The sequence below is a fragment of the Notothenia rossii genome (genome assembly GCF_949606895.1).
Source record: "Notothenia rossii genome assembly, chromosome: 8".
Lineage (NCBI taxonomy): Eukaryota > Metazoa > Chordata > Actinopteri > Perciformes > Nototheniidae > Notothenia > Notothenia rossii.
In genome coordinates this window covers 19173506-19189226 of record NC_136906.1, presented here as the reverse complement: position 1 = coordinate 19189226, position 15721 = coordinate 19173506, and the positions used below count along the sequence as shown (strand labels likewise).

General features: G+C 40.6%; 1 protein-coding gene and 1 long non-coding RNA gene across 4 annotated transcripts in view; one reads left to right on the top strand and one right to left on the bottom strand.

Annotated features, from left to right (window-relative positions):
- Window positions 1–2172, top strand: part of LOC307014811 — an 85076-nt gene extending 82904 nt beyond the window's left edge. Inside the window, exon 4 of the long non-coding RNA XR_013801318.1 lies at window positions 1965–2172. This is a non-coding gene — a long non-coding RNA (uncharacterized lncRNA). The remainder of the gene's footprint in view (window positions 1–1964) is intronic.
- The window catches only part of col5a3a (collagen, type V, alpha 3a), a 46476-nt gene extending 33971 nt beyond the window's left edge, over window positions 1–12505 (bottom strand). For all 3 annotated transcript variants that reach the window (XM_079642988.1, XM_079642989.1, XM_079642990.1), the window contains exons 1-4: window positions 12268–12505; window positions 4136–4303; window positions 3631–3844; window positions 3125–3287 (exon numbers count right to left, since the gene is read on the bottom strand). In XM_079642988.1, the coding sequence (XP_079499114.1) occupies window positions 3125–3287; window positions 3631–3844; window positions 4136–4303; window positions 12268–12352 (630 nt within the window). In that variant the 5' untranslated portion in view covers window positions 12353–12505. The remainder of the gene's footprint in view (window positions 1–3124; window positions 3288–3630; window positions 3845–4135; window positions 4304–12267) is intronic.
- Between the last annotated feature and the right edge of the window lie 3216 nt (window positions 12506–15721).

Genomic DNA, 15721 nt, shown 5'->3' with positions numbered 1-15721 from the left:
TCATTTATGACATCAAACGTAAAAAAAAAATTCTTATCCACTAATCCTTTTACCTCGCTGTTTCAGCTAGAAGCCTGTGTTATGCAAAGGAAAATATTGCACTCTGAGGTGAGAGACAGAGAGAAAAGCAGTGGGGGGAGTTATTCCAATCTAATCCAATCTCAATTTGAGATCAAAGAAAACACTTTCACAGAGAAGTTTTCCTGTTTTCTTTCCCAGCAGGAGCTCTCCTAGACAGATTGAGTAAAGTGTTGCCCAAAATAATGCAAGCGCTGCCATTCTCCATTAAGGACAGGGCAAAGACTTCTGAAGAGGACACAGAAAGGGAAAACACCTCAGCTGAATCCACACATGAGGTCACACATGGCTTTGTTGGCAAGGGTTCATTAGTGTTTCAGAGTGACCTCTTTGCTTTCCCCAGCTGTCTGCAAAAAGGTGTGTGGTGCCAGAAAGCAAACAGTAACCTCCCTTCACCAATTCACAAATAAGTAGACATTACATGAGGTGCAGATTCATTTGCAGTACCGTAATCAGATTCCAATCTCGTCAATGAAGTACTCGTGTGTTTGTGAAAGAAAAGCCAAAAGTGTAAGCTCACAGAAGGAAAACAACATGTGGATTCTCCTTATTTGTTTAAAATGCAGCAGATGCTCACAACAAATCAAAAACCTCTGGCCACCTTGAGACGCAAGTTATTACCAAGGGCAAAATATTACTTAAATAGACCTTGACCGTTTTAATGCGCTTCTACAATTTCCTTTGTAAAGCAATGGGGTGCTAAGTATTTACATAAAGCAGCCCTTTAATGATATGCTTGACAGGTTTGGGTTTAAACATGCCTGTAAAAGTGAGCCAAAAACATCTTATTTCCAGCCCTAATCGAAACGGAAATGTTCTGAATTTCCTAACAAATAAACTCTGGCTGGATCTTATCGAAGCAACCAGCGTGTCAGAGGCACAAATAGGGCAGGCAGCGGCCAAAGGAGCACAACCAGGCTGGTGGACAGTTTAATGTTTGTTACATTTCAACACCAAACTTTTGTAGTCATTTGTAGGACAATCTGGAAGCAATAGAGACATTAGTGGCTGACCACGTTGCCAATGCTCCCACGCTGAGCTCCCACACTGGGCCGGAACCAGGGCCTGGGAACAGAGGGCCGAGGTCAGCCTGTTAATCTCTCCTCCCCCTGGTACCAGCCTCACCAGAGGTGTGTAACACTGAGGCCTAGATATGCACAAAGCTGTGAATTCACTTATTTTACCATCACATGTGTCAAAGAACAATTAAACGGATGGCTCATTTGAGCTTCTTTAGAACTTTAATAAAATGACCAGAATAACCGCAGAAAATATGATCGGACTAAAGGATTGATTGGATCCTCTGAAGGGGCTTACTCTCCACAACAAATCGTTTTTAGGATGATGAATAATGGCATGAGTGTTTTTGGAGCAAGGCCAAAGATGCAACTGTCTTTTTTGTTTCTAAAAAGGGGAATTTATAGAGCCAACAAGGGACACATTTCCTTACTGAAGTGGGATATAAATTCATTTAAAAACTGGAATGCCTGTTATGTGAGAGGGAAGGGCAGGAAGGGAGCGGAGAGTAACGTATTGCATGGGAGGGGTAACTGAGGTAAGGTTAATAGAGGAGTTAAGGGTAATGAGTGGACAAGGTGAGGAAGGTAGTTATTGACTACACACAAACCCCGAAGGCTATAAGTGTTTACTTGGACATCTGTTTTCTCCTGGAGAAAGTGAAGAAAGCTGTGGTTTCTGTCCATTAGGCCAATAGGGGGTGATAGCCTCTGTCCCCTTCCTCTGTACTCTACTTAAGTTAAATAGTGTGTTCCCTTTTATAAACTGTTGGTTATTTTCGGTGTCTCAGGCGACAAAGATTTGGGGGGATTTAATTTCTCTGAATTTGATATGTTTTATACCTCTCTCTATCTTTTTCTACTCTTTAGTGCTCCTGCTGAGCAGAGACCCTCGAAGGCATGGCAGGAGAAAGGGCTTGAGCTGATCTCTATTTCATGCTGTGGGCGAGAGATTTGGGATGTGTGGAGCCTCTTTGAGAATGACAATGGAGCAGTGGTTGTATATTGTCATGGAAAGCACAAAGAATGACTTGTGGCAATCAAGGTTACCGCAGAGAAATAAAGGAATTGGAACCTCTCCCATGGCTTAGTTTGAAGCTTTGTGCTCCTCCACGTTTTCCCATCATAATGATGCACCTTTGACACAATTCAATGTGCTTTACTTTTTTTTGGTAGATGCCGTTTAGAAAAACCCAATGTTTCTTTGATACAACTAACAATTAAAAGAAATAAACAAAGATATGAAGCAGGTTTTTTTCCTGAGGGAAGTCAGAACAATCACAGGAAGAGGCCAAAGAAAACAACATGTTTCCAATGTCCAACCGCATAGAGAATGTGTCAATACTTGGCTTTGCAATGAAAATGCTTTGTTCTTGCTGCCTTTGAGTGACGGTAAACCCCTGTCGCCCCATAGCCCCTTGAACTATGATGTTCCCTGTTAAATGTTTTCTTAGCTTAATTTAGTAATTTATTTTATATTATTCTTATCCGACTGTTTCTCAGACAAAACTGTAAATTGTACCATGCCATATAGACAGGGGCGGACTGGGACTGAAAATCAGCCCGGGACTCTCGACCGGCCCACTTCGGTACCGCCAGCCCACCTCGATACCGCTAGTAAATACCGCTAGTAACTTGTCAACGGGGGGGGGGGTGCTAATGACTTATCCGACCGGCCCACCTTGGTACCGCAAGTAAATACCAATAGTAAATTGGCGACGGGAAGGGGGGGTGCTAGTGACTTATCCAACCGGCCCACATCGTCCGACCGGCCCACTTCAGTACCGGCCCATCGGGATTCGTCCCGATGGCCAGTCCGCCTCTGCATATAGATACAAACTATTTGATGTAGGCTCCCCATATGTTCAGGAATCGATTAACACCCAGGACCTTTACCGATAACCCACATACTACCTTTTCTTTGTCTGCCTCAACAAGAGATGCCTAAACACATTTGCTGGCAATCACCTTCATTGTTTGAACACAATACATAATATATTCAAACTTCCCATACTTTGACAATATCCTACCTCAAATACTTCTTCGTCAAGCAGCCGTCTTCCGAATACAGTGACACCCTCTGTGCTGACTACAGCGTCGTCTCCTCGCAGCAGATCCAGTGTCTCTATTCTCTGACAGTCTAAGTACAGGGTCACAGACTTGCCCTGCACACTGTAGGCTATCCTGTGCCATCTGAAAGAACAAAGAGCGAAGGAAAATTAATGGACATTAGTGTCTGAAGAGAATTCTGTTGCCCAGCAGAATCAGCAATACGAAAAGGTTTTATACACCTCTTTAATTAAGACATTAGGACTCATTAGGACATTTAAGGTCAAGAACATCAAGTGTGCTGTATGAATCAGACACCCGCCTCAGAATTGAAACCTTGGGGAAGTTATACATGCACATTCATTGTATATTATACAGAGCTGGGAAATCTCTCAAACACACAGATGAGATGCTGTGTGCCATCACATGAAAAGAAAGACAGCTATTTTGTTGCTTGAATGGAGACTTTTACGCTCAAAATACCCACTTTCCATCCGCTAGGTTGATTTTCTTGAAGATTGGGTACATTTCTGGTGTGGGTTGCCCCTGCTGGTCCTCATATAGGAAGACAGGCGAACGGCCCACTTCGAGCCCCAGCTGCTGCACCCCATTGACATCATACACCGAGAGCAGGAAGAACTGGGAGCCCTTTTTAGCTCTTACTGTAGCCATCACGGAAAAATTCTCAGGAAACGTGGAGTCTGAGAGGAAAAGAGAGGAGAGAAGAGAAGGTCATACACGAGAGAGCACAGCAGGGAGTGGATATTTTTATAACATGCAGGCACCACCCGCTGCCAGTGAGACTTGAGTAAAGATAATAATGATGAAAAATATTGCCCACGAAAGCAGTGAACACTCACAAGGAGGAGTAAAGAGAATTAGAAGTCAGATGTTTTAAGGTTTCTACTGAGGGAAGAATCCCTCTCAAAAGTGTCACATTTAATAGATTCTGCAATTTTTTTTAAATCCCACTTAGAAAAAAAGTCAATTACCAGGGAAGAGCTGTTTGGTGGGAGCGCTGAGCTGGATGTTTTTGTCCATTTTGTAGGCCAGGTCGGGCTCCTCCAAACCCTTCCTGCTGGTACAGAGACCGGCCTCCAAGGAGACCCCCTCCATGTTCTCTGACAGCTCCAGCACTTGCAGAACGTCAATGGGATTAGCTGGAAAAGGAAAGAAAGGAAACAAGTTAACCTTCTGCAAATTGTGATACAGCAGATAACATAAATATGTTGGTTAATATGATTTGATGCTGCCGGACTATTCCTAATTCCACAGATTTAAAGTAGACAGTTTTTTATTTAAAAAAAGATTTCCTATTTTATAGCCTTGGACAAAACTATAAAATATTATGAAAGGCTGGAACTCATAGCCGATTGCAGAAGCATGCTTTGAGTCACATCAGTATGACAGCACTTTGTTGTCTGGCTCAGTTAAGTGCCGGTTGTTACAGAGCTGAAGAGCAGGGTTTAGTGTGGCTGGAAGCTTGTTTTTAAAGTGCGGAGGCTTCCTGCTTCCTAGTTGTCGGAAGAGACAGGCTCCTCTGAGATGTGGCGGCAGGTGGCCAGGCTTCTGTGGGGGTTATTATAGGATAGGGGTGGTACACAGACTAACCCATAATCCTACTGCAACACACCTGACAGCTGACACCTGCACACCGCTCACTATGCACCAGCGAGCAGCAATATGTGCGTATCGCATTTATCACAATTTAAACACTTCATGGGCATAAATAGGCGCATCAATGATTCATGTATTCTTACAGCTAGAACATCTGTCCTAACTTGTCATCTAACTTTGTTTTAAATCTAGTTTAAGACAAAGATTTGTTCTCCATTTCCCCTTGTTTCAGGTTTTATCAAATTTAGAAATCTAAAAAAACAAACAGAATAAGGCTCAATACTGCAATACTATCTAGAGATAGTTCTCTCATGAAAACTCTTGAAACAAGCTGATTTGAATTACAGGAAAACCAATCTTATGTATTCTTAAGATAGGGATTTATTTTGATGAACAGATGTGTCTGTAGATTTGAAGTATCTGCCAGTGTTGGCTCTCTCATTACAATAAGCCTCAGCTTTATTCACAGTCCCCTGGTCATGTTGTCGAATGTATGTTGATAAAGGGCTGCCTTGAGCATTAGTCAGGATCAGAGTTTTGTGCCTAGTCAGGCTCCCACCAGCTGCTGGAGAGAGCCTGTTCAGCACTTAGCATTCCAGGCATCTGAAATGAGGATCCTAAACCCAAATTGCCTCCTGTAGCTCTTGCCGCTAATACAGAGTATGGCCTTTTCTTCCCCCTTGTTAATTAAACATGTTGCTAGAGTATACAGTTGCCCAGGCTCTGCATGCAGGAAAACACCACATTGCATTTTATGGCATTATTTGTTTGTATAGCAGAGGCCATTTATTACAAGCAGCTTTGTGAGCTCGCCTTCTCAGTCCCCTAGCATGGCAACAGGGTTGTAAATAGGTTAAGCTGTGAATTATAGCCAGGCTCCAACAATGGAAAACATTTGGTAGGTAGCAGATCTAAAGGTATTTCAGACCATAGGGCTTATGTTTTTATTCATATCGAGTAATAAACATGCAGTGTATATTCAATAATTAAAGAGGATGCTGGCTTATAACAGCTGAACCCCCATACAGTTATATTTGTGTGTTCCCCCCCTGTGTGTTCACCACACACAGTCTTTTAAGATAATATTTAAATCTACTCTAACCCTCATGACAGTCAACCAAGACCTTAATGTCAAGGAATAAGGTGTTGACTTAAAAATATCACAGCCAAATCACCTACATATTCAATGGTTAATGAATATAGTCCCTGATATTGTTTTTGATTTCACATGCACTTCGCGATGTCTTTTTGCCTGATACAGGTGCCCAATAAAAGAAATGCCGATAAATGACAATGCTGGTTGCTTAGCAAGAAGAGTGAATATTTTGTTTGCAACCATTTTGACATTTACATTAAGATAGTTAGCTGCATCCTCGAAAGCCCTTATCAGACCTCTGCTTTTGAAGCAAAAAAAGAAAAGGCATGCCTTGCCAGAGTGCCAGAGTCTTTTATTCTTTTAACTAAAAGCTTAATAATCATCTGCATATTTGTCGAAACACTAAACTAACTTTGCACTTATCATCATGTCTGGGTCCTAGTTCCTAATGTTTGTATTTCATTAATTTTCTGATCCCAAATGAACTCTTTTTAGCTCTGATCTGGCCTTGACTGGTGCTGACTTTCAGTCTATCTTTCTTCCTTTCTCGCTCATTCATACACATGCACAGGGAGAACAAGTGGTCATAAGACATAAGTCTGAATAATCTTCTAAATTGAAACAACATGGGTTTTATTTAGCAGGAATGTTTGATTTGTTGTCAGCCTGTCCAAGAGAGCACCTGACAAAATAATCTCAAAACAAAATAACACAATTAACTTTCCTTCAATTTTATTTAGTTTTTCTCTAAGAATTTCAAGTTATTCAAAGACTCTATCTCCCTAAGAACCACATAAAGTGCATTTCTGCCTCAACAAATATGTGTTATGAAAATCGCTGTGGCCCCTTTCTAAACATGTTCAGCAATGGGCTGTCAGGAGACTGATGACCTCTGACACTCTCAAGACAACAGAGAACAGTCGAGATGTGTAACAATGCCAAAGGGAGAAATCTGAGACGAGCAGCAGAAATTCCTCCAAAACAAGAAACTGCATTCACAATGATCTGTCAGATAAACGTGCAGAGAATAATAGGGATCTCACAGCCGATTGTCCAAAATAAGCTGTTATAAGTTAGGCAAGCGGATTCAATAACAGGCGAAAACCTGTGCTGAACTTCATTGGATCCATCCATTAAAGTTGCTGCAAAAATATACTCGAATACAAGCATAAAATATGTGGAAGGCGGCTGGAGTCTGTATCTATGGAGCAATACAGGATAGATAGTGATCTATAACCTGCTTTGAATCCCTTTATGTTACCTTAAGTTGTGCCAATTATTGCAGGCTCTTTATCTATCCTGCAGCACTGACTGTCCGAGCAGGCTCTGCTTGCATCTCATTAGGCTTTGTGGTTTGAATGTCCCTATCTCATCTGTCAAATGGTGTTACTTCTAAAGGAACGTAGCAAGAGTTTGTCTTAAGTATCACTTGTTAGATATGGTCACTGAGACAGATCTCACAACCTTGTGGTTATTATGTTGGCCTGTGCAGCATGCTATCCACGCTACTTATGGCTCAACATGTTTGAAATAGCATCACAGGATCTCTGAGGAATGATGACTCAGAGAGTTTTCCAATCACACTAAGAGGTCAGAGTACATGGGAAGGATCTCAAACATTCAGCAATTACACAGACATCTGGCATTTCTGCATCCTTTTTTCTTGTGCTTTTCTTTCTTTCTACAGTATGAGACATCCATGTCTGTCCAGTGACAGAGCTGACCACAGTCTAACTGACAGAAAAGAGCTCGACAACACAGATCACACTATAGCCCCTGGAAATGCCACCAGACAGTCTACATCTGTGTTTCTTATGTGGCCGTGTGATACTGCGGTCATACAACTCAACACCGCTTCAGTTATACATGGACATAATGTGTTCTGTGTTTCCACTGCTAATATGTCTGAAGACAGTCTTTATGACTCACTCCACCTACACTCCCAACTTAGCCTGGAAATACAACTTTTGCACATAAACAATACTACTCTGTCGGGAACTTGGGGGATTTTTACAATAAATTAAGCCAAAACAAATCCGGGCAATGGACATTTCCCACCATGGACCACAACCCTGAGATGAGTAAAGGAACATCAACTCTTTCTCTGAAATTCCACTCTCCTTAAAAACTACTGTTCAGTGGGAATTTCTTCAGAAAACCTTTTGTGACCAAGCTGTAACACATGTGGTGATTAATAGGGAAAACTGATGACAGATCTAGTCTAAGTGGTTGAATAAATCAAGTCACAGCTTCTCATAGGCTCCATGAAGAACAGCCTTAATCTAATTAGCGGTGGGTGTGACCTTTTGTCTGGGTCACTGCTGTGAGTGGACAATAACACAATGAGGTGAGGAGAGGTAATACAAGCTCTGAATAGATGAAAATGTAAACGCATGAAAAGCCAAATAAGATTGATACTCTGACTCAATACAATAGTATAGCCTTACAGCCTGCACACACTGTTTATGTGCAGCTTAATTATAATGCCCTCAGAGTGAAAAAAACAGCACTTTAGACTACTGTATTAATCTGTCACACACGTTGCTCTTTTCTTGTAAACAGGTTATTAAAACGAAAAAGAATGTGCTAGAAAGGTTCATTTACTGTAACAGGCAGACATTTGTTGGACTGGAAGTATGCAAACTGAAAGGCAGAGATAGTTATCGCCCCGCTTTGTGGTTGGGTCTGCTTTGAGTTATCGCTTAGAGTTTAGGAACAAGTCAAGTCAGCTGTTGTGTAGCAGGCTGCTGGGAACTGCTTTGACTGTACCAAATACTGAAGGGTTATGAGGTCATCAATAGTATTAGGAGACAATATAAGTGATGATAAATGCAACCAAAAGTGTCTTACATTAAGTCTTTAATACATTTTAAGTGTGTGATCTTTATAAAAAAAAAATTGTAATACCACATTATTAATAGCTTTACATGTGTTTACTTGATCAAATTTGACAAGGGAAAGCAATAGGGAGTGTTAATTGGTCTTCTGTATTCAAGTTGTATTTCTTTATATCAAGAAGAATGTTCACTCTCATTAAATCTACAATGTAGAGTCTCTGAGAAATCTGCAGACTGATCCTCTTCTAACTACAATGATAAACTCAACATGAACGACACAACATTAGTTTTAGTTTGTTTTAGGATGCTGTGCTGATATGTCAGTGGCTGCTTCCTGTTGTTACTTTTGGTGTTAAAGCTGCATGATTCTGGTGGCATCTGCTTCCACATTTTCCTTCCAAAACACATCAGCACCACATTCTTCCATTACTACAGTTTGTTCTGTTCATGTTTGTTCACATTATGGTAGGCTAACAGGCCAAAAAGCTTCTTGGCCCTCAGAGAAAACACCTGCCCCACTAGGCCCATAACTGGACAGCCGCTCCACACTCACATTTGTACTGATATACTTCTGAGGATGTTCCTTTTACTGTTCTGACTACAGAACTTTCATCCCCTTACTATTATTCCCACTGCATGAGTACAATTGCCCCCTGGCACTATATCAAGTACATTTAAGAGGTGGGGAGAAGGTTTAAAATGACCTGCTGTTGGAAGATGTTATTAATCTCTTTATACTACAAAAGCTATTGGGTCCTCATAAATATGCAACATGTTACACCACCACAACAAATACAGAAGTACAAACACACAAGTTCATATGCGCATGTGTGCACATACCTTAAGGCACAGAGGATTACCTGGATATAAACATGCAAGTGTACACACGACCGAGCCCATTCAAGCTTCAGCCCAGAGCTGTCATTTAGTCTCTCAGACATTAGAACTCTGAAGCAGCTATTATTGGATTGTAACACCAGGGCTGGCAAAATCAAAGTAGAACACCATGTGTATGACAGGTATATGCACATGCTCCTTTAGAAGTTATGTTCCTTTGTGTCTCTGATGGATACTTTAAATACATTCTTAACCAGTTGTGGGCCTCTGTGTTGCGGCTTTGTGTCTAAGGGACATTTGGCAGGTTCAGAGGAGTTGAAACATGACCCAGGTCACGATGTCAGTGAGGGTAGCAAATTGTTTTCAAAACTCTACAGATGGCTTTGGAAGGGAAGCTTACTACTGTGGTCTCTATTGAAATGTGCCGTGATAGATGAATATGATAACACTTTTCTGAGGCCCATAAATGACATTGAGGCAGATTACATGTAAGGGGACACTGCAAATAAATCAGCCCCTCTGATTTCTGTTCATTGCAATTCTACAGGAAGCATCTACAACTAGCCCCACATACAGCTTATTGAAGTATCCAGTTATCAGAAACACAGAACCATAGGAGCCTGAGGGGAAGGGTGTTACTGAGTCTCTGGAAGCCAGATGTGTGTTGAATATTATAGATTGCAATCCGGCGTCATTAAGAGTCAAAGCATAATTTCTACATAATAAAAACGTGGGGGGATTCCAAACATTTGCCTCATCTAAAAGTCTGAGAAGCAGTTTGATATGATACATGAAGCATCAGCAACTAGGGAGAGACATCAGCATCTCTGACACTTTTGATGTTTAATGTTTCCATTACAGAAACACAAACTTCAATAACAGAAAAAAATACACTACAGCTTTAACAGGCATACAAAAAATATTGTGTTATTCTCTATCCTGCTAAATTCAGCTGCCTTTTTCATTTGTTTTCATTTGCCACTCATGTTTGATGGATCAAAGGCGAACAAGGCTGGCAATCCTCCATTGGGAGTCTGGTGCAGGATTGGAAAGGAGGCTTGATCAAACGGGACGCAGTGAGGGGGTGGTACGCACGATTTCCCCTCTCTCATGGAACCAGTCAAGGATGAGGCAGGGAATGAGCAAGTGTTGAACGTTGATGTTAAAAAGAGATAAGGCATATCAAATAAAAACAAACAATCTCTATTCTCAAGAACATAAAAAGAAAGAAAAACTGAACGAAACTGTGTTGAGGCAAAAGAACAGAGGATTCGAACTGAAACTAGCTGTGGACGTGTGCATGTGTGAATGTCTCCCTTCCTGTCAGCAAACAAAGTCTTCTCTCATCTCTCTCAAACACACACAGAAAGCATATGGGAAAACATTCTGGCACTGTAATACACACACAGCTGCACACAAATCGCACAGACTCAGAGAAGCAGACACATTATCAACCCCATGCACATATCTAAGACAGCCATATCAGCACCAACATATGTCCCATGCACTTTTAAATCTTCTCGGCCTCTCAATTCACAGCCCTCATTAGAGAGCAGTGGGCGCCACAGCCGCTGTGTCAATTGAGTGTGATTATGTTAGTTGGCTTGCTTCCTCCTGCCATCACTTTATGCCAGCCAATGGATTCCAACAAATCATGCCAGCCATGAAGTATGTGCATGCGGATAGCCACTAGTGAAAATTAGACATTTTTAAACACTTATGGTGACCATGGGGTTAACTCCTGCTGCTGAGGGAGTATTTAAAGGCACCACCTGCATGAAATAGTCTGCTGCCAGTTGGAGATGCTCAGGACACAGCCACAGGGCATGCAGACCTGCGTGGGTGACAGATAGCAGTGCGCTAAATTACATATAGTATGTATGGCACAAGCTGGTTGTTACTGGCTATCTTGAGGACAAGGAAGTCTTAAAATGGGTGCAGCACTTGCTGAACAAGCCTGAAAGTGCAACAAATGTGAACACCAGGTCACTGTTTGACAGATGGAGAGAGAGAGCTGTGTGACAGACCACCTCTGGCAGGTGGATAATTGAACAATCAATCCGGCTACTTCAACCCTAGAAGAAGACTCAAGTGTGTAAAAAAAATGAACCAAGGAGCTACCTACAAAACAAACATGTTAAATATTGAAGTCTGCCAGAATGATCATAACTAAGGCAGTAAGAGTGTAAAGCGCCTTCACTTAAGACCATAGATGTGAGCATAGGGCACATTAAACAGATCTATGACAGGAATTTTAATCTACTCTGTTCGGTCAGTGTTCAGCCATTCCCCTCTTTCTCAAGCCAACGTTAAACCCTTTCACAGTAAACCGATGCTGGTCACAAGCAAACTCAAACATGACATCACATCTCCTGAGGTCGCTGCGAGTCTTGCAGCTCACCTTACGCAGCAAGGAGACATTCAAATTGAAAACATTGGAAATGTGTTCAATTCAAATTTAAGCTGGAACAAGGAGTACTGAGTCAATCAAATGCGTGTAAATTGTGAAATCACGCGGCATATTAATACGTATGCATAGGTTTACATTCAGATCACGTATGTACAAATTATGCACGGCCCTGGAGAATCCGACTTTAAAATGCAGTAAATATTATTCGTTTGCGCCAATAACTTTGCTGGCATGGGACCAAGTGATGCATGATGGTGCCTGGGAAAAAGTCACGGAAACTCAGATAAAGGGGACAGTGCATCATATATGGTTAACTAAATACGTTACCTGCATGTGTCGTCGTTAGGAGAAGCAGGATAAAAACACATAGCGGTATTTTCCTGCGCGACCTGTTCCTTATTAAATGGTCCATCTTTCCAAGCGGAGACCCCCCTCTGCCTCCGCCAGCTAAACTTTATACAAGTTATATTTCTAGGAACCATGCGGAGAGAGAAGGACAGAAGTCTGTAGTTCCACTTGCTTGATTGTTGGTCGGAGAAGTTTTGTTGTGGTGGCTCCTCTTAGTATCGCTCTACCCTTCTAATTCAATTTCTCCCTCTCACCATCACTCCCTCCCTCTTCTCTCCACCTCCCACGCCTCTTCCCTCCCATTAGGACGGTCCCAGGAGTCAGTACGCATGGATGAGATGCAGTGAAACCCCTTCAATCATTATTATTATTACTTGCGATAATTTTTTAGGTCTCACTTCTTAAAGTGATCCTTACCCTAATAAGTGTAAGTGACATAGTAATCTTGGTTTCTATGTCACTTACTGTATGTGGGTTAGTTTCCTGATTTTTAAATCTAGCCAGTGTATTCAACTATTACCCATATTGGAGGCAACATCTGAATATATTGTTAAATTAGAATTGAACAGAATGTCTCAGTGATTGAAAACAGTGACCCTTTTCATAATATTAATGATGAGGATTAATATTTTATCTCATTATTTCCTTATTTTTAGTTGATTTCCTACTTTCAACGTCCACTGATAATCTGAGTTTTCTATAAATTACTTGGAGGGTGTGGGACGTACACATTTTGAACTTCAGATACAATTACAATACCCCTGGCCAGTGGCAGTCAGGTTTTTGCTTTCCATGGCAGGTTATCCACACCATCAGTCTAATCTTTCAGTTTCTCCATGCCTGTTCAAACTCGAGCTTGGTCACAGAGAGGCTAGAGGCTAAATCATTTCAGGTTAAAGGTTGTCATGGCCTACTAGGTCAGGAGCATGCACATCTGGCTTGAAACCCCATAATTGAAAAACAATTTAATCCCACTTTGTGTTACTCTTTTATGAAGAAAGTTCTGACATAAATGTCCTGTTTTACATGTCGTCAACAAATTAAAAACAGATATTTTAGCATTTCTCCATTTTGTATTACATCTATTTGTACAGGTATAACATAGTGAATTGTATTTGCATTAAACAACAACTTCATTTTTTTAGAAAAACTGCTGATAGGAATAAGCTGAACAAATTGGTTGTAAAAAGTCACATGAAAACTGATCCTGGCAGGGACATCTGTCCTATGCATCTGCCAAAACTTAAGCCTGTAGTTTGATTACCTGTGCAGGTTGAATACAGTTCTGCCAGAAGCCTAATTAATTCTAGGAAGACTGTGCTATTCAGTTGAGACATGCTCTAAGATAAGACTTGTGAAGACCTTGTCTAATTGGAAAATTGTCAAAGATAACGTTTCTCAAGTCCAAGCTACAACAGGCCTTTGTAAAATAACTTGGAGCTGAATCCGAGAGAACATACAGAGAAAACAAGCCAAACCATAATTCCTCAAGGGAGAAGAGTCTCAAACCACACAAAGAGGGAGAAACACACCCATTTAAATGTCACAATTATCTCCTTTATCCAGAGGAACTGTTTCACATTATTTCTAGCCAAACCCCATTCTTAGCTGCAACTTATTAAACATTAATGACATCAGTTACGATGAAAGTCCAAAACATGTTAATGCTTCTCCATGGTAAATACATTATGTCAAAACAAATGAGCTTTAATGAATTCTTTCAAATAAGGAACCCCCTACCGACATGAAAGATGCAACTTCCTGAACATCAAAGATAGTTAATTGTTGGAGAAACAAATTGTAGAGTGATAAGAAAATAACATTAAAAGTAGTTAAATATAGGAGAAGTTTTGTCAGAAACACCAAGATAAATGGACAGATTGAGGTTGATCTAGTAGGTAAACAACTCCCTGACCTCGCAGTCTAACTTCTCAGTACCGGCTTAGCCAACCTGAGTTAGGGCCACATTCCTAACAGCTTTTAGCAGATAGTTACTAAGAGTCCAGTGGGTAGTCTGAACTCTGGGTGAGAAATATTTCCGGAGCATGTGCTGTGTACCTTTGTCCCACTACCAGACAAATTACAAATACACATTTTTTCAAAGTTACAAGGATTTTTTCCCTAAAATATACCTGACGTCAAATACACCATGGCTTTAAATTATGGCAAGTTAAATGGGCATGAAAATTCCAATTAAAATCAAGGTCAAGTCATTTTTTTACTTCCAGCAGTCTGTCAGCTTTCATTAACCAAGAGGGTTTTATAAATCCAACTGATAAGAATTTGTGTAAGGTAAATAGATAATCCTTTTCCAGGTTGATGTAAACAATGTTCAACATATAATTTAAAATAACTTAAAGGTCAATTAATCCTAAAGAAAAAACTGCAGAAACCAACAGAGCAATTTTTATTTTGTACACATTGACAAATCATGTGGAAAGACCAAGATACTAAATTAAACTCCATATGCGTTTTAACATGTAGTTATGAATTAACGGACACTTTGAAAATCACAGGAAGTTTGGCAAGAGATACATCTTTCACAGATTTTAAGAGGGAAAAATAGCTTGAGGGTATATCTCTATATGTCATTTTAATTTATTAATTCAGAATTTTCTTGGGACTACATAAATGATGCTTCCAGTATTGAAGTTTGAAGTCTATTCCAGACATGTGGTGTGGTTTCATAAATTAGAAGTTTCGCTTCCTCCCTCTGCAGGTCATTATGTGCTGATGAATTATGTTGGACTTCTCTTATCATTGAATCACTAAGAGGGTCATCTTTCACCACCATATTTTGGAAACCTTATTAATCCCCAAGATGGAGGTGATGAGCATTCAGTATTATTGACCCCAATGGGCCTTCAATTTAGTCTGCCTACGGTCTTCTCCTTGTTTTGAAGAACATGCCAGAACAGGACAACCTGCTAACTGCCAGAGGGAATATGCAAGCATATTGCAAAGAAAGAGGCAGCTGACTCTTTCAGCTTGCCAATAATTGATTTATGTATGTTTAAAAGATAAATACCTTTTATCCCTGCATTCAGTCAGTATGAAGTAACCACTTTAAATCAGTTAATGTCTTACACCACTGCTTCCTAATGGGCTTTTGATGTCATTTAGTTGCATATTGGATGATGAACAGTGTTATGACATCCTGTCCTTCCCCTATAACAAGGATTTTAAAGATGAGTGAATTATGATGGTCAATTTAACTTTGTGGACCATGTGTGTGGAAGGGAGCCTGAGAGCAATCCATTGTCACTTTATTTTCCCATTTATAGCGGAATTATGAATGAGCCTAAAATAACAGCTTTCTTTCTGCACATGTAGATCCTAAGAAACAGCCAACATCTGTATGCTATTGTAGAACAGCAATATAGTCTCACTGCTAAACAATATTCTTTTAAGTGGGATTGTGTCAAATGTGGGC